General features: G+C 41.0%; 1 protein-coding gene across 8 annotated transcripts in view; it reads left to right on the forward strand.

Moving 5' to 3' along the window:
- Window positions 1–19,271, forward strand: part of trappc9 (trafficking protein particle complex subunit 9) — a 551,561-nt gene that overhangs the window by 4,084 nt on the left and 528,206 nt on the right. For all 8 annotated transcript variants that reach the window (XM_059979921.1, XM_059979908.1, XM_059979899.1 and 5 more), the window contains exon 2: window positions 1,709–2,309. In XM_059979921.1, coding sequence (XP_059835904.1) covers window positions 1,726–2,309 — 584 coding nt within the window. In that variant the 5' untranslated portion in view covers window positions 1,709–1,725. The remainder of the gene's footprint in view (window positions 1–1,708; window positions 2,310–19,271) is intronic.

Raw genomic sequence — 19,271 nt, forward strand, 5'->3', positions numbered from 1 at the left:
CTGCGAACTTAAACCTGGAGACCCTTTACACTGCTTTAACATTTATGAGTAATGGAGTTTGTTTATACCAGTTTCATTTCCTAAAGTGGATAATAATTTGTTTTTTTTTATATTGAGTGAAAGTTTATGGTTATTACACCTTTCAGATGTTTCTGGACCTCCTCACAATATGTGGTTTAGTTAAGTGTAATCAATTTATTCACTGTGGCCTTGTTTGCATATTTGATGATGGAGTTGGTGATCTAGGCAGGGTACAGTCATGGATGAAGAGAACGTAAAGGATCAGGCTCAGTATACATCCCTGTGATGCACCGGTGTTCAGGGTCTGGGAGGATGATATGTATTTGCCTAGTCTCACTGTCCAGCTGTGATTGGTAAGAAAGCCCATAATCTGGTCTCAAATTGATATATTGAGTTCCAGGTTGTGTATTTTAACAGCTTGTTGGGGAGAATGATGTTGAAGGCAGAACTACAAAGCATCCTGATGTAGGTGTCTTCATGCTCCTTGTGTTCCAGTATAATGTGGAGAGTGATGGAGATGGATCCATGATTGATCTGTTTGCCTTATTGGTGCTGGTCCAGAATAGCAGGGATGGCGTTCTTAATGTGGAAATAAGCAGTCTGTCCAGGTACTTGCCAGCTATAGTCGTTGAGGCATGTTACTATTGATTGCTTTGATGGTTGATGTTTTGAAGCATGCAGGGATCACAGAAAGGGATAGAGGGAGGTTATGGATTTTGGTTAAAAACCTCTGCTGGCTGGTCAGTGTAGTCTCTGAGGAACTGCCCAGGGATGTTGGCTGGTTCAGCTGCTCTGTGAGCGTTGACGATGTAGGGAGTATATCATACCTTGTGTGCTCATTGTCAGTGCTGTGTCCTCATCACTGGTTCACTGTTGGCTCTGTCAGACTGAACAAAGGAGTTTAGCTTCTTGGCTAGTGTGGCTTTACTGCTGCAGGGCAGGAGATCTTTTCTTTATTGTCAGTGATGGACCTGATGCCTCACCACATTTATCGGAGAGTTGGTGATTTTATTGGAATGTGTATCTGTTGTTTGTATCTGTACTTGGTAGTTTTAATGCCTCTCAAGGTTTGACCTGGCTGTATGCTGCCACATCCTGAGCCCTGAGCAGGTTCTGGACTTTGTTGTTCATCCATGGCTTCTGATTCAGGAATGCATGGGTGTTTTTATTGCTGATGACATTGTCTACACAGGATATGATATAGTAGTGTATGGCCTTTGTGATGTATTCCTCCAAATCAACTCCTAAATAGGCATTGCTTGGCATGCATACAGGTTCCAGTCTGTGCTCAAAGCACGACTGAAGCCATGAGACAGCTCCCTCAGGTCGTATAAAATGATAGTGATGTTTTCAAGATGTTGTTGGGTGGTAATGCTTCTAAATTTTTCATTCAGCTTTTTAAATGATGAGATAAAACTTGGTTATCTCTTCTTCCACGGCATGGAAATTACTTTGCAGGGATAACAAAAAATAATAGATAATTAAATTTCTACAAAATAAAATTCAACTACTTTAACTTGAGATAACTATCTATGAGTGAACAGTTGTGCAATTTGTTTTAACTCTTTGAAAAGAAATATTTCTCCTTGATTATCCAAATATTTCACCATAAAATTGGATGTTTGTTGAAAATAGAAAGCCTCAAACATTGAAGAACAATCATGAATTTTTGTTTTCCTTTAACCAGATTTCATTTGATGGAGAATGAGTGTCCCTGACTACATGCAATGTGCCGAAGATCATCAGAGTCTTCTGGTTATCGTCCAGCCTGTGGGAGTTGTACCAGAAGACCAGTTCTTCAAGATATACAAGAAAATTGCCACTGCCAATCAGATTAATCTTCAAGATTCTCAGAGAGTTTTGTACATTCGTTATAGGCACCATTATCCACCTGAAAACAATGAATGGGGAGACTTCCAGACTCATCGAAAAGTCGTGGGGTTGATAGCTGTTACTGAATGCAATAACGCAAAGGATTGGCCTCAGACTTCAGAGAAATTCCACTTACAGAAAGAAATTTATGGTTCTACATTGTACGATTCACGTTTGTTTGTCTTTGGGCTGCAGGGAGAAATAGCTGAACAACCTCGCACTGATGTTGCATTTTATCCTAACTATGAAGAGTGCGAAACTATAGAAAAGAAAGTGGAAGACTTCATTGAATCTTTATTTATTGTTTTGGAATCCAAACGACTCGACAGAGCAACAGATAAATCGGGAGATAAAGTTCAGTTATTGTGTGTGCCATTTGAAAAGAAAGATTTTGTGGGCCTAGATACAGATAGTAGGTGAGTGATAATATGTATAGATATTTTTAAGTTGGTGCATTTTTGGCAAGGCTTGAGCCCTAATGTCCTTTCTACACATCAGGAACCATTAAATTCAGAAGCTTTTTAATTAGTACTTTTAATTCATTCATATCGTTTACATATGAGATCAGTCTTTTCCATTTTCAAAATGTTAAATATTGAAAGTGGAGAAAAAATTATTGCTAGTTTAATGAGTAGAATTCTCTGCTGTTTTTGTCAGCAGACATGGAGGTGTGATTAATACTCTTGCAGTATTGATACCACAGTTACGAATTGTTTTACATAACTTGCATAACTTTTCTGGTAAAATGTTACTTTGGAGACAAATGGGTGATGTGGAAGTTTTGAATTAGTTTTGTGCAACCTGTTTGAAATGTTTTGCACATGAGTGGGAATTGCAACCTGTTCTGCCATTCATTGATATCATGATTAGTCTATCTTGGTAGCATTGTTTCCTACACTATTCACCAATCCCTTTATTTCTGTAACATTGCAGAAGACTACCAATCTCTGTTTTAAATGAACTGACTCAATTTCCACAGTCCATATTAAAAAAAAAAGGGCCTAATTCTGCTCCTTTGGCCCATTGAGTCTATCTGCTATTTTCTCATGGCTGATCCATTTCCCTCCATTTTCCTACCTTCTCCTTCTAACCTTTCATGCCCTGACATCAAGGACCTATCAACCTTTGCTGTAAGTACACTCAATGACCTGGCCTTAACAGCTGCCTGTGCCAGTTATCAATTTGGATTGCTAAAAGGCAGGTTAAGAGGGACATTGCTGATAATGTTAAGATTAACCCCCAAGGGATTTTTCTCAATACTTTAGGAAAAGTAAAGTCAAAAAGGAAGTTACGTGTATTGGGAATAACGGGGTGATCAATTATACAGAGGACATAGCAGATACTCTCAACTCATATTTTGCTCAAGTATTCACCTGCAAAAATTGTTAGCAATATGCCAGTAAGTGTAGAGAAAAATGTTTTTCTTTCTTAATTAACTTAGCGATCTTAGAAAATAAGGTCCTGCTTCAGCTGAAAAGGCTGAAAGTTAGAGGTCTGTTATTTTATATGCACAAACCTCAAACCAGTATTTTTTTCAAAAGTCATTGAAGACTGTTGATATCCCTAAAGATGAAATCGGCTAATGTTGTCCTGGTACACAAGAAGGGTGACTGCATTCACCTTGGTAACAACAGACCAGTATGCTTAACGTGTATCATGGGTAAGATAATGGAAACATTAATACAGAAAGAGATGAACAAGCGGTTGATAAATATAAGTGTGTTAGCAGAAAGCCAGCATGGGTTCAGGAAGGGCAAATTATCTTTTACTAATATGTTGGAGTTTTAGAAACATTGAAAACCTACAGCACAATATAGGCCTTTTGGCCCACAATGCTGTGCTGACCATGTACTTAATTTCGAAATTACCTAAGGTTACCATAGGCCTCTCTTTTTCTAAGCTCCATGTACCTATTCAGGAGTCTCTTAAAAGGCCCTATCGTATTTGCCTCCACCACTGTTGCCGGCAGCCCAAACCATGCACTAATTTAATGAAGAGGCAACTAAAATTTGAGATAACAATAGAGTGGTTGGTGTCATTTAGTTAGACTTCAAGAAGACTTTTGACAAGGTAGTCCACAAGAGGTTAATAATCAAATAACAGGAGGTAGGGATTCAGAGTAAGGCCGAATTGGCTCAATAACAGGAAATGAGTTATAGTGAGACGATCATTTTCACATAAGTTGCCAAGTGGGGGTTCTGCAGTGATTAGTTTTGGGGCTGCTGCTTTTTTAAAAATTTGGATAAGGACATTAATAAACTTTGCAGATGACACAAAATTAGTGGGATGAGCTGATAACATTCAGGCAGCTGAATCAATACAGCTAGAGCTAAACAAACTCCAGATGTGGGCAGATAAATGGCAGATGAAAGTTAATGTGAGTACTTGTAAAAATACTACATGTAGGAAATAAAAAAAAATAAGATAAATATGCAATAGTGGGTCTTGAGTTAGAAATTGCACTGTATTTGGGTACTGTCATCACTGTCTAACTGTTGATAATGCACAGAAGCGATTAGGAATGCAAATAGAATGTTGAGCTATATAATACACTCAATGGAGTTCAAGTCTGGAGGGATTCTCCTTAAGTTATAATGTGCATGTGAGGACATCCCTTGAGTACTGTGTACAATATTGGTCTCCATATTTTGAAGGATGTGAAGGACTGGAGAGAGTACAGAGAAAGGCGACAAGACTCATTCCAGGTCTCCATTGTGTGAGCTATGAAGAAAGACTGAAAGAATTAAACCTCCTTAGCCTAAGTAGATGTAGAATGAGAGGAGACATAATAAAAGTGTTCAAAATCATTAATGGTATAAGTAAGATGGATGTCAGCTGGTACTTTAACATCAAGGAATACATGGGCCCATAGGTTGAGACTGGTTGAAGGGAGATTTCAGACTAAAGATGCATTTCTTTACATAGTGAGTTGTATTCACATGGAACAAGCTACCTAGTTGTGTAGTTGAGAGTAGTATCTTTAGAGACTTTCAAATCTAAACTCAGTAGTTATTTCAACACACTATGTGAATAGGAATTTGGCAAGTTTTGTTGAGCCAAATGGCCTGTCTTTGTCAAAAACTTTCTAATGTTCTATTGTGAGTTTGTGCCTTCTGGTCTTGGACTCCCCCCACCATAGGAAACATCCTCCACATCCACTCTATCTAGGCCTGAAAATGTTCAATGAGTCTTAATAAATGCCCCCCACCATTCTTCTAAGTTCCAGCAATTAAAGGCCCTGAGCCATCAATTGCTCATATAAGTCTTTCAATTCCAGGAAACATTCTCGTGAACCTCCTCTCATCGGAACCCTCTCCAACGTCAGCACATGCCTTCTTAAATAAGGTGTTCAAAATTGTTCCAATACTCCAAGTGAGGCCTCACTAGTGCCTTGTAAAAACCTCAACATTGCATCCTTTCTTTTACATCTAGTCCTCTCAAAATGAATGCTAACAGTTCATTTGCCTTCCTCACCACGATCTCAACCAGTAAATTAACCTTTAGGGACTATTCCCCAAGTACCTCAGTGCCTTTGCATCTTGAATTTTTGAATTTTCTCCCTTTTTCCAAAATAGTTTGTTTTTATTCCTTCTAACAATGTGTATGACTATACACTTCCTGACACTGTATTCCATCTGCCACTTCTTTTCCCATTCTCCTAATCTGCATATGTCCCTCTAGCCTTTGTGCTTCCTTAACACTACCTGTTCCTCCACCTATCTTCGCATCATCTACAATCTTGGCCACAAAGCTATTAATTCTGTCATCTAAATCATTGACCTGCAATGTAAAAAAAAAAGTGGCCCCTATACCAATCCCTGTGGAACACCACCAATACTGGTAGTCAACCAGTATAGGCCCCTTTGTTCCTACTCTTTGTCTCCTGGCCAGTTGTCCAATCTTCTATCTATGCCTCTTTCTTCTAATGCCACGGGCTCTTGTTAAGCAGCCTCATGCAGCATATTGTCAAAGGCGTTCTGAAAATCTAAGCACACAGTAACTACCGATTCTCTTTTGTCCGCCCTTCTTGATATTTCCTCAAAGAATTCCAAGAGGTTTGTTAGGCAAGATTTTCCCTTGAGGAAACATGCTGACTTTGGCACCTTTCATCATGTGCCTCCAACTAGCCCAAAACCACATCTTTAACAATCAACTCCGACATCTTCCCAACCACTGAGGTCAAGCTAACTGGGCTATGATTTCCTTTCTTCTGCCTCCCTCTGCTTCTTGAGAAGTGGCATTTGCAATTTTCCAGTCCTCTAGAACAATGCCAGAATCTATTGATTCTTGAGTGATCGTTACTAATCAGAATCGAGTTTAATATCACTGGCATATGTTGTGAAATTTGATGTCTTTGTAGCAGCATTATAATGCAATGCATAATAATTGGGGGGGGGGAATAGCTGTATTTGAGTAAGTATATATTATAGGTAAGTAATGCAAAAATAAAAAAATGTAGTGAGATAGTGTTCATGGGTTCAATATCATTCAGAAATTGATGGCGGGGGAAAGAAACTTTTCCTGAATCATTGAGTGTGTCTTCAGGCCTTTGTACATCCTTTCTAATGGTAGCAATGTGAACAGCATGTCTTGAGTGATGGGGCGTTTAATGATGGATGCTGCCTTTGAAGTATCGGTCCTTGAAGATGTCCTGCATATATGGAGACTACTGCCCATGATGAAGCTGACTGAATTTTCAATTCTCTACAGCTTATTTCAATCTTGTGCAGTAGACTTCCACACCCCTGCCCATATCAGATGCTGATGCAGCCTTTCAGAATGCTCTCCATGGAATATATGTAGAATGTGAGAGTGGCATTGGTGACATACCAAATCTCTTCAAACTCTTAATGAAATACAGCTGTTGTCGAAACGTCTTTGTAGCACATCAATATGTTTGAGCCCAAGATGCATCCTCAGATGTTGACACCCAGGAACTTGTTCACTCATTCCTCTTCTGATCCCTCTGTGGACTGGTGTGTGTTCCCTTGTCTTACACTTTCTGAGGTCCACAGTCAGCTCTTTGGTGTTACTGATGTTGAGGGCAAGGTTGTTGCTATGATACCACTCAACTAACTGATGTATCTTGCTCCTGTATACCCTCATGTTACTATCTGAAATTCAGCCAACAGTAGTTATGTCGTCACCAAACTTATAGATGGCGTTTGAGCTGTGCCCAGCCACGTAGTTATGGGTGTGGTGAGAGTAAAGCAGTGGGCTAAGCACACATCCCTGAGGTGTGTCAGTAAGGTGGCAATGTTATTTCTGATCTGCACAGATTGTCTTCCAGTTAGGAAGCTGAGGAACCAGTTGCAGAGGGGGAGGTACAGAGGCCCAGGTTTGTTTGTTTGTTTTTTTTTTTAAGAGCTTTTTGATCAGAACTGTAGGAATGATTGTATTAAATCCTATGTCAATTCTGGCATAGTATCATCCAAGTGATCCAAGGCCAGATGAAGAGCCAATTAAGTTGCATCCATCATAGACCTGTTGAGGCGATAGGCACATTGTTGTGGTTCTAGGTCCTTGCTGAGACCCAAGTTAATTCTAGCTATAACTAACTTGTCAAAGTGCTTCATCACTATAGATGTGCGTGGATGATAGTTAAGGCAGCTCACCCTGCTCTGCTTGGGCACTGGTGTGATTGTTGCCTTTTTCTGAAGCAGGTGGGTGCTTCATCTGTAGCAATCAGAGATTGAAAATGCCTCTCCAATCTCCTTAGCTACTTCTTTCAGAGCCCTGGGTTGTAGTCTGTCTGATGCTGTTGACTTGTCTACCTTCAGACTTTTCAGTTTCCCCAAATACTTTCTCCCCAGTAATAATAGCTGCACTCAATTTTGCCCTTGACACTCTTGAACTTCTGGCTTAGTGCTTGTGTCTTCCACAGGGAAGAATGATACAGAACACTTGCACAGTTCATCTGGCATTTCCTCGTCCCCCATTACTACCTATCCAGGATTAATTTCAAGTGGTCCATTACCTATTTTCACCTCTCTTCTTCTTGTTCACCCTCCCCCCTTCACAATGTTGTGGACCTGGTCTGAGACTTCTGTGACCCTGACACTTGGGAGGCAACATACCATATAACCATATAACAATTACAGCACAAAACAGGCCATCTCAGCCCTTCTAGTCTGTGCTGAACGCTTACTCTCATCTAGTCCCACTGACCTGCACTCAGCCCGTAACCCTCCATTCCTTTCCTGTCCATATACCTATCTAATTTTATTTTAAATGATAATACTAAACCTGCCTCTACCACTTCTACTGGAAGCTCATTCCACACAGCTACCACTCTCTGAGTAAAGAAATTCCCCCTCGTGTTACCCTTAAACTTTTGCCCCCTAACTCTCAACTCATGTCCTCTTGTTTGAATCTCCCCTACTCTCAATAGAAAAAGCCTATCCATGTCAACTCTATCTATCCCCCTCATAATTTTAAATACCTTTATCAAGTCCCCCCTCAACCTTCTACGCTCCAAAGAATAAAGACCTAACTTGTTCAATCTTTCCCTGTAACTTAGGTGCTGAAACCCAGGTAACATTTTAGTAAATCTTCTCTGTACTCTCTCTATTTTGTTGGTATCTTTCCTGTAGTTTGCTGTCCAGAACTGTAAACAATACTCCAAATTCAGCCTTACCAATGCCTTGTACAATTTTAACATTGCATCCCAACTCCTATACTCAATGCTCTGATTTATGAAGGCCAGCACACCAAAAGCTTTCTTCACCACCCTATCCACATGAGATTCCATCTTCAGGGAACTATGCACTATTATGCCTAGATCACTCTGTTCTACTGCATTCTTCAATGCCCTACCATTTACCATGTATGTCCTATTTGGATTATTCCTACCAAAATGTATCACCTCACACTTATCAGCATTAAACTCCATCTGCCATCGTTCAGCCCACTCTTCTAACTGGACTAAATCTCTCTGCAAGCTTTGAAAACCTACTTCATTATCCACAATGTCACCTACCTTAGTATCATCTGCATACTTACTAATCCAACTTACCACCCCATCATCCAGATCATTACTGTATATGACAAACAACATTGGACCCAGTACAGATCCCTGAGGCACACCACTAGTCACCAGCCTCCAACCTGACAAACAGTTATCCACCACTACTCTCTGGCATCTCCCATCCAGCCACTGTTGAATCGATTTTACTACTTCAATATTAATACCTAACGATTGAACCTTCCTAACTAACCTTCTGTGCGGAACCTTGTCAAAGGCCTTACTGACGTACATATAGACAACATCCACTGTTTTACCCTTGTAAATTTTCCTCGTAACCTCTTCAAAAAATTCAATAAGTTTTGTCAAACATGACCTTCCACGCACAAATACCATTTAGGTGTCTCTATCACATCAACAGCATCTCATTTCTGATCCTCTTAACTATGGAATCTGCTATCGCTACCTCAGTCGTCCTCCCTTCTGAGCCGCAGTACCACTCTTGGTGCCAGAATCTATTTGCTGCAGCTTCCCCACAGCCCCCCCCCCCCCCGCCCCTGCCCCCAGTAGGTTGACCCCATTAATGGTATACAAAATAGTATACTTACTATTGAGGAGAATGCCCACAGTGGTACACAGTTCCCTCTCCTGGCAGTCACCAAGTTACTTGCCTCCTACAACTCAGTTCTTGGGATAATTCCAAAGATTTATTGAAATTTATTCTTACAAAGTATTAAAGGCCTTTTATGAATTCTATTTTTAGAATTCTAAAATAATATAACCTGTATGCCTCTTGTTTGCCAATGTGTTAATTTTTAGGGTGATTTGAGATACGGCGAAGTGCAACTTCTGATTTTTTTTCTTTTAGTACCCATATCGGAGTTCTAGTGTGCTACAAGCTAAATGTGACAAAGCACACTATAATTCAAGGTATAAGCTATTAATGAAGGAATTTGAGGATCAGTTTATGAAGGTTGTAAAATACTCATTTCTGATCACCAATAGAAATTGTAGTCTCTCAGTAAGGTGGATGATATGTGGGGAGCAACTGGATATTCTAAAAATCTGTTAAATAATGTAATGCCGGTTTCAGTTATGTGGCCTGTGACTGTCATGTAATAAAAACACTTCTGATTCATACATATCCTGTACAAACTGATAGTTACATTCTTAATATAACCTATATGTCTTTAAAGACCTGTGACAGCGTTTGTGAAAATACCAAGGCATGCCATGCAATTAGGAAATCACTTTTCCATAATTTTCGATGATCTCCTATTGGCAAGGCAGCTGTCCTGGAAAATGTGAATTAGAAGGTATTTTTCTCCTTCTATTCACCAGATTCTATGCAACTTAATTAGTTTAAAATCAAAATGTTAAGTCTCATTGGCTCTTCACGTGTCCTTGAATCACTTTGACAATATTAATACCTATGCCAGGATTGACTACAGGGACTAGGAAGACCACAGCTGCACAGACTTAAAGTTAAGACTCAGAGGTGCGAGGAGTTGTCAGTCTACTTGCAGATGCAGTTATGTCATAGTATTTATAGGACTGAGTACTGCACAGTCATTGTGGAAACAATTCCATATTCATGCTATTGGCTCTTGTGGTGTACAATGATGCAAAGTTAATTGATCAAAACTAGCAGCTCAGTACAAGAAATTTGTGATTCACTGTGGAATGTCAATAGCAGCAGAATTGTAATCCCTAGTTTTAGTATTTCAACCTTGGTAAAGTAAGTATGGAATCCATCTTTTGCAAACCCTTCAGTAGTTACATAGACACCTGAAGAGTGGACTACCTGTTGGATGGAAGTGACCAACAGCTCTGATGGAGGCAGATGCCAAGATTTTAATCTCACCAGTGGGAGGTGGTGCTTTAGCACTGCTGGCCCACCACCTCGAGGGCGTTTTGATCGTAAGCGAGCCGAACTCCTGAAGACAGGTGGCAGATCAACTGGTGATAGCACAGGACAGTTAACATCTTTGTCCAAGTGTATTTTCAATTCAATTCTTGAAGATTATATCAATAAAAGCAAAGATCTACCTAACAATAGATCACAGAGCAATAGAGCGTAAAAATATGTTCTTCAGTTTTCCATGTCTGCAATGACCTTAATGCCAATCCAAGTAATCCATTAATTTAGAATGTAAGGCATTGGATCAAGAGAAACATGGCTGCTTGGATTTAGAATTGCCTTGCACAGAGAAGGCAGAAGTTGGTAGCAGATTGAGTATATTCTGACTGGAGATCAGTGACCAGTGGTGTTCCACAGGGATCTGTTCTTTGATTCCTGCTATTTGTGATTTTTAAAAATGACTTGGGCAAGGAAGTGGAAAGGTAGGTGAGTAAGTCTGCAGAAGACAGGAAGGTTCATGATGTTGTGGTAATGTAGAAGGTTGTTATTAGTTGCAATAGAACATTGACAGGATTCAGAGCTGGGCTGAGAAGTTGTAAATCGGGTGAATACCAAGAGGGTGGAAACAAGAAGGCTTTAAAGCGAGGCCGCGAAGTTTGAATAAACCTCTTTCGCAACTGCAGCTCACTGACCATGTGTCATTATTTCAGCGCTGCGTGTAGCACACTGCTACAATACGACGAGACTATGCGCTGTGTGTTTAATATCCAAATGTAACTTAAAATGTTATGATGCTATTGACTTAAGTGACTTATAATTGACTTATCACTACATTCATGCGAGGAAAATATTCACTGTGTGTTTAATATTAAATTCATTAGATAAACCCTTTTAGAAACAAAATTGAGTGTATTGGCCACTTATAAGTGACTTATAGGACTTCTAGTTGACTTGTCACCTATATTCCATTCTTATTAACACCACCAACCCCCCCCCCCCCCCCCACCCATCCGCAGGTCCGCAAGAATATTGTCAATATTAAACCGGTCCGTGGTGCAAAAAAGGTTGGTGACCCCTGTTCTACAGGGATCTGTTCTGGGACCCCTGCTGTTTCTGAGTTTTATAAATGACTTGAATGAGTCAGTGGAAGTGTGGATTAGTAAGTTTGCAGATGATTCTTCTGTTGGTGGAGTTGTGGATAATGTGGAGGATTGTTGCAGATTATATCTGGACATTGACAGGGTGCAGAGCTGGACTGAGAAGTGGCAGATGGAGTTAAGCCTGGAAAAGTGTGAAGAGGTTGAACGAAGCCAGAATATGGGGTTAATAGCAGGATTTTTAGCAGTTTTTTTTTGAAGGACTACCCACAGCTTTGGACTGGTTATGCAGGACTCTGTGGTTTGTGTTACATGTGTGTTTCTGGTTGCTCTTTTGTTTTGCTACTTGTGTGATTTGATGGGACTACGTCAGTGTGGACTGGTTCTGCAGCCTGCAGTCAACGAATGGCTGAGCTGAATACTCCTAGATTGTTTGATATTCTGTGTTTTAGTCACTCGCTTTATGCTGTTTGCACAGTTTGTCCTTTTTTCCCCCCAAATATTGGGCGTTTGATGTTTTCTTTAAATGGGTTCCATAGTGTTTTTGTTTCATGGCTGCCTGTGGGAAAACAAATCTGAATTCTGTACACGTACTTTGATAAATGTACATTGAGTCTTTGTCTTGAGGTACAGAGGGATCCTGGGGTCCATGTTCGTAGTTGCTATGCAAGTTGATAGGGTTGCTAAGAAGGTGTATGGTATGTTAGCCCTCTTTAGTCGGGAGATTGAGTTCAAGACCCATGAGGGAATATGCAGATTTAAGTATTTAAGTGGTATTTAAGATAAATGGAGGGTTATGTTGGAGTGAAGGGTTAGATTGAGATTTGAGTAGGTTAAAAGGTCAGCACAACATCTTGGGCTGAAGGACCTGTACTGCACTGCAATTTGATTTTTGTTTTTGGAGATACAGCAGTGAACAGGCCCTTCTAGCCATGCTGCCTAGCAACTCACTGATTCAACCTAGCTTAATCACAGGACAAGTTACAATGACCAACCAAAAGCTATGTCCTTGGATTTTGAGAGGAAACTGGGGCACCTGGAGGAAACGCGCACTCACACAGGAAGTTATATACCAATCTTTTTTTAAACAAAGGATGCTGATATTGAGTTCTGCCCTAAGTTGTAATAGTGTTGTGCTAACCACTTTGCTACCATGCCACCCTATTTCTACTGTCATGCTGTAGATACTTCAGTTTTGCAGCTTCTGCAAAAGCTGGTAGAATGTTTTGGTTTCAGCTAAAGATAAGGGGCTGTGTGATGAGCAAACTAGAGGGCCTGAAGGTTGGTAAGTCCCCTGGTCCTGATGGGATGTATCCCAGGGTGCTGAAGGAATTGGCAGATGTTATAAAAGATGCGTTGGTAATCATTTATCAAAACTCTAGACCGGGGTGGGCAAACTTTTTGACTTGTGGGCCACAAAGGGTTCTAAAATTTGACAGTGGGGCCGGACCAGGAGCAGTTGGACAGAGTGTTTTGGTAATACACCTCCTAAGAGAAAATAAAATATCATGGGATATGTAGAAAACATGTGCTTTAATTTCAATTGAAAATGAACAAATGCATTACAACAAAGTATCTATCTTTGAAGTCCCATGGTATTTAGCTATTTATTGAAATGACTTTTAAAACACTGAAAATTAAATGAATAAAATACAGCTTTTTTTAATAGTAACAGTTATTATTTTAAAGCACTGAAAATTCTGTTATCCTTCAAGATATTATCATCATCACTCTCCTCCTGACTGTCTTTATTTCAAAAACGGTAGGAGATGCAGGTCCACTTGTCCTGCTCCTTCTTATTCAATTGTCCCCTGTGCCAAAACTCAACAACGACCGCGCCAGTATGCGGAGCGTGTTACTTTATCTGGAGCGCATTTTTTATTTTGAGAACATACGTGCACCTGCGCACTACTCATGTCCATCACTTAACAGAAATGACATGTAACATGTAAGGCTTATTGAAAAAATATTTTCAAATGCATTTTTTACATAACACAACGAAGAAACTTATTTTTAATTTCAGTGGGAACAGTGTTGTTAGTCTCCCTTTTTAGCCAGCGCATCAAAGTCTGGATTTAGTTTTGTTGTGGCGATTCTCAGGATGGATCTGAGGTGTTGGTCAGTTAACTTGGATCTGTGGCTGGCTTTGTTGATGTTCATGATGCTGAACGCCTGTTCACACAAATAGGTCGAGCCGAACAAAGAGTAAAGCGCAAATGTGGAGTAATACGCTGCACCTCAACAAAGGTCAATGTATATAGAGTGCGTCATCTATTGGGAAAACACCAGAATTGCGGGGAAAAAACGTTAACAAGGTTTATTAATATAATTTCATCAAGTTCTGCGGGCCGGATTAAAAAGCTTAACGGGCCGCATATGGCCCCCGGGCCGTAGTTTGCCCATGCCTGCTCTAGACTTTGGGCAGGTCCCGGCGGACTGGAAGATAGCAAGTGTCACGCCACATTTTAAAAAAAGGATGCAAGCAAAAGACCGGCAACTATAGGCCAGTTAGCTTAATATCTGTAGTCGGGAAAATGCTTAAAGCTCTCATTAAGGAAAAAGTAGCAAAACATTTAGAAAGGAGTGGTTCCTGTTTGACAAACTTAATGGAGTTCTTTGAGGACATAATGAGTGCAATGGATAGAGGGGAACAGGTGGATGTCATATACTTGGATTTCCAGAAGGCGTTCGATAAGGTGCCGCACAAGAGACGCATGGAGTTGGAAGAAGTATATTTGCATGGATAGTGGATTGGTTAACCAATAGGAGGCAGAGAGCTGATATAAATGGGTGTTTCTCTGGTTGGCAGTCGGTGGTGAGTGTTATGCCACGGGTCGGTGCCGGGCCTGCAGCTGTTTACCAATTACATTTATGATTTGGAAGAGGGAACTGAGTGTAACGTAGCAAAATTTGTTGATGACAGTAAATTGAGTGGAAAAGCAAATTGTACAGAGGATGTAGAGAGTCTGCAGAGGGATATAGATAGGTTAAGTGAGTGGGCCAAGGGCTGGCAGATGGAATACAATGTTGGTAAATGCCAGGTCATCCACTTTGGAAGGAATAATGGAAGAGCAGATTATTATTTAAATGGTAAAAGATCGCAGCATGTTGTGCAGAGGAAATTGGGAATCACAGGAAGTTGGCTTGCAGGTACAACAGGTTATTAAGAAGGCAAATGGAATGTTGGCCTTCATTGCTAGAGGGATTTAATTCAAGAGCAAGGAGGTCATGCTGCAACTATACAGGATACTGGTGAGGCCGCACCTGGAGTACTGTGTGTAGTTCTGGTCTCCATACTTGAGGAAGGATATACTGGTTTTGGAGACAGTGCAGAGGAGGTTTATCAGGTTGATTCCAGGGATGAAGGGGTTAACCTATGAGGAGAGATTGAGTCGCCTGGAGCAAGACTCTCTGGAGTTCAGAAGAATGAGAGGGGATCTTATAGAAACATACAAAATTTTGAAAGGGATAGATAAGATAGAAGTAGGAAAGTTGTTTCCATTGGTAGGTGAGAATAGAACTAGGGGACATTGCCTTAAGATTCAGGGGAGAAGATTTTAGGATGGAGATGAGGAGAAACTGTTTTTCCCAGAAGGTGGTGAATCTGTGGAATTCTTTGCCCAGGGAAGCAGTTGAGGCTTCCTCACTAAATATATTTAAGATAGTTTTTACATAGTTTTTTTTACATAGGTTTTTACATAGTAAGGGAATTAAGGATTAAGGGAAAAAAAAGCAGGTAGATGGAGCTGAGTTTATGGACATATCAGCCATGATCTTATTGAATGCCGGGGCAGGCTTGATGGGCTGGATGGCCTAACTCCTGCTCCTAATTCTTATGTTTTTAACGTTCTTATGATGTTGAACTTTGTGTCAGGCAATCAGGATGGTGGAATTGGTTTTAGGTGTGAAGGAGTGCTGAACAGGAAGAGATTTGTGATGGACATTGGTGGGGTTTGTAGTCTTTTCGGTGGGAGCTGTGAAAAGGACAGGAGGGAAGATGGCTAAGAATGCAGAGGGAAGAAGCGTCCCTGTTGCATGAAGTGCTTTGTGCAAATGAATGGCTCCAAAGAGGAGAGACCACTACTCCTGAGGGAGAGCCCTTTTGCTCAAGATGAATTTTGAATGAAGTTTGGAGTGTGTGTGCTTTCACGCAGACTATGGATCCAATGCATGAGTAAGAAGACAACTTCAGTTGAGCTATAATTTATGTGCACGTTTGGACTGGGTTGACCGAAATGACCCTTTTGTTGCTTTTTCTCTTTCCTACTAACTGTTCCATAAAGCCAGAATTTGTGAAAGTACTTTCTTTATAATTTTGTGGTGTACGATCTGTTAATTTTTTTGCCAACTGACAATTGTGTATGGGCAGTATTTACATAGCATTGGCTCAAATTGAGGTTTCTTTAATCAGAAAATCACGACAACCCTGTTTGGCTGAACCCTAAATCATACCAACCTGAGAAGTATATTGTTTATGAAAGGTGGTCTTCTCACTGCTGAGTCCTTTGGCTGTTTGCAGAGCTGGCTAATAAGCCCGTTGAAGGGGTTACGTATCTTTTGAGATTGAGAAGCATAAACAGTAGATAATCAATATCTTTTTCCGAGGGTTGATGTGTCTAATACAAGAGGGCATGCATTTAAGGTAGGGAAGGGGTGGGAGAAGTTCAAAGAAGATGTATACAGCAATTTTTTTTAACAGAGTGGTGGGTACATGGGGTGGTGTAGGCAAATATGACTGGGGTGTTCAAGGAGCTGTTAGGCAGATGAGTATGCAGGAAATGCAAGAATATAGATTTTGTGTAGGCAGAAAGGAATAGTTCAATTAGTTTGGCAAAACGTGGGCTGAAGCGAGTTCTATGTATAGTTGCAATCTGTACACTTGCAATGCTACTATGACACTAATTTCCTTTGGCATCAATAAAGTTTCTATCTACTCCTTCCAAAATCCTTGCACCATTGTTGGTCTATATCAAGGTTTCCCAACCTGGGGTCCGTGGACGCCTTGCTTAATAGAAACATAGAAAACCGATAGCACAATAAAGGCCCTTTGGCTCACAATACTGAACCGAACATGTACTTGCTTTAGAAATTACCTAGGGTTACAAATAGTCCTCTCTTTTTCTCAGCTCTTTGTACCTTGCCAGGAGTCTCTTAAAAGACCTTATCGTATCCGTCTCCACCACCATCGCCGGCAGCCAATTCCATGAACTCACCACTCTATGCGTTTTTTTAAAAAAAAAACTTGCCCCTGACATCTCCTCTGTATCTACTTCCAAGCACCTTAAAACTGTGCTTGCTTGTGCTAGCCATTGCAGCCCTGGGAAAAAGCCTCTGACTATTCACGCGATCGATGCCTCTCATCATCTTATACACCTCTATTGGGTCACCTCTCATCCTTCTTCGCTCCAAGAAGATAAGGCTGAGTTCACTCAACCTATTCTCATAAGGCATGCTCTCCAATCCGAGCAACATCCTTGTAAATCTCCTCTGCATCCTTTCTATGGTTCCCACATCCTTTCTGTAGTAAGGCGACCAGAACTGAGCACAGTACTCCAAGTGGGTTCTGACCAGGATCCTATATAGCTGTAACATTACCTCTTGGCTCCTAAACTCAATCTCACGGTTGATGAAGGCCAATACACCGCATGCCTTCTTAACCACACAATGAACCTGTGCAGCAGCTTTGAGTGTCTTATGGACTCAGACCCCAAGATCCCTCTAATCCTCCACACTGCCAAGAGTCTTACTATTAATACTATATTCTGCCATCATATTTGACCTTCCAAAATGAACCACCTCATGCTTATCTGGGTTGAACTCCATCTGCCACTTCTCAGCCCAGTTTTGCATCCTATCAATGTCCTGCTGTAACCTCTGACAGCCCTGCACTCTATCCACAACACCTCCAACCTTTGTGTCATCAGCAAACTTACTAATCAATCCATCCCTCCATTTCCTCATCCAGGTCATTTATAAAAATCACGAAGAGTATGGGTCCCAGAACGGATCCCTGAGACACACTATTGGTCACTGACCACCATGCAGAATATGACCTATCTACAACCACTCTTTGCCTTCTGCGGGCCAGCCAGTTCTGAATCTACAAAGCAAAGTCCCTTTGGATCCCCTGCCTCATTACTTTCTCAATAAGCCTTGCATGATATACCTTATCAAATGCCTTGCTGAAATCCATATATATTACATAACATAACATAAGAGAGAGGAGCAGGAGTAGGCCAATCAGCCCCTCAAGCCTGCTCCGCCATTCAACAAGATCTTGGCTGATCCAATCTTAACTCTAGTTTTCACCGAATCCCACAAGGCAACAGGGCACCAGGCCGCCCATTTTATTTTATTATTCATCCCGCCCAAACCCATGTGATCACCTGGGGGGAAAAAAACGATTTGCCAATTGAGGAGAAAAAATCTGGAAAATTCCTCTCCCACCAATTCAGGCTATCGAAAACTGGTCCAGGAGATCACATAGCTGATCTAAACCTAGCCTCATGTCTACTTACCTGCTCGCTCACCGTATCCGCTAATGCCATTTTTATCCAGGAAAATGTCTATCTCCATTTTGAATTTATTGAGTGTCGTAGCTTCCACAGCTCTCTGGGACAGTAAATTCCACAGCCCCACTACCCTCTGAGTGAAGAAATTTCTCCCCATCTCAGTCCTGGAACAGCATCCCCTTATTTTATTATGCCCCCTAGTCCTAGTTTCACCCATCATTGGGAACATTCTCCCCACATCTACCCGATCAAGCCCCTTCACAATCTTATATGTTTCAATAAGATCGCCTCTCAATCTTTGGAACTCCAATGAGTAGAGTTCCAATCTACTCAACCTCTCATCATACATCAACCCACCCATCCCCGGAATTAACCTAGTGAACCTTCTCTGCACTGCCTCGAGAGCCAGTATGTCCTTTCTTAAATACGGACACCAGAACTGCACGCAGTACTCCAGGTGTGGTCTCACCAATACCCGGTACAACTGCAGTAAGACCTCCCTGTTCTTATACTCCCTGTTCTTATCCCCCTAGCAATAAAAGCCAGCATTCCATTGGCCTTCTTGACCACCTGCTGCACTTGCATACTAACTTTTTGTGTTTCCTGCACCAGGACCCCCAGATCCCTTTGCACAGAAGCACTTTCCAGTTTCTCTCCTTTTAGATAATAACTTGCTCTATTATTTTTCCTGCCAAAGTGCAAGACCTCACACTTGTCAGTATTATATTTCATCTGCCAAATGTCTGCCCAATCACTCAGCCTATCTATGTCCCCCTGCAGGGTTTCAATGTCCTCCGCACTCATTACACTCCCTCCCATCTTTGGGTCATCAGTAAACTTCGATACGTTGCACTTAGTCCCTTTCTCCAAATCATTAACATAGATTGTAAAGAGTTGGGGTCCCAACACTGACCCCTGCGGAACACCACTAGTCACCAACTAAC

This window comes from Hypanus sabinus, chromosome 1, assembly GCF_030144855.1.
Source record: "Hypanus sabinus isolate sHypSab1 chromosome 1, sHypSab1.hap1, whole genome shotgun sequence".
In the NCBI taxonomy this organism is placed as follows: Eukaryota; Metazoa; Chordata; class Chondrichthyes; order Myliobatiformes; family Dasyatidae; genus Hypanus; species Hypanus sabinus.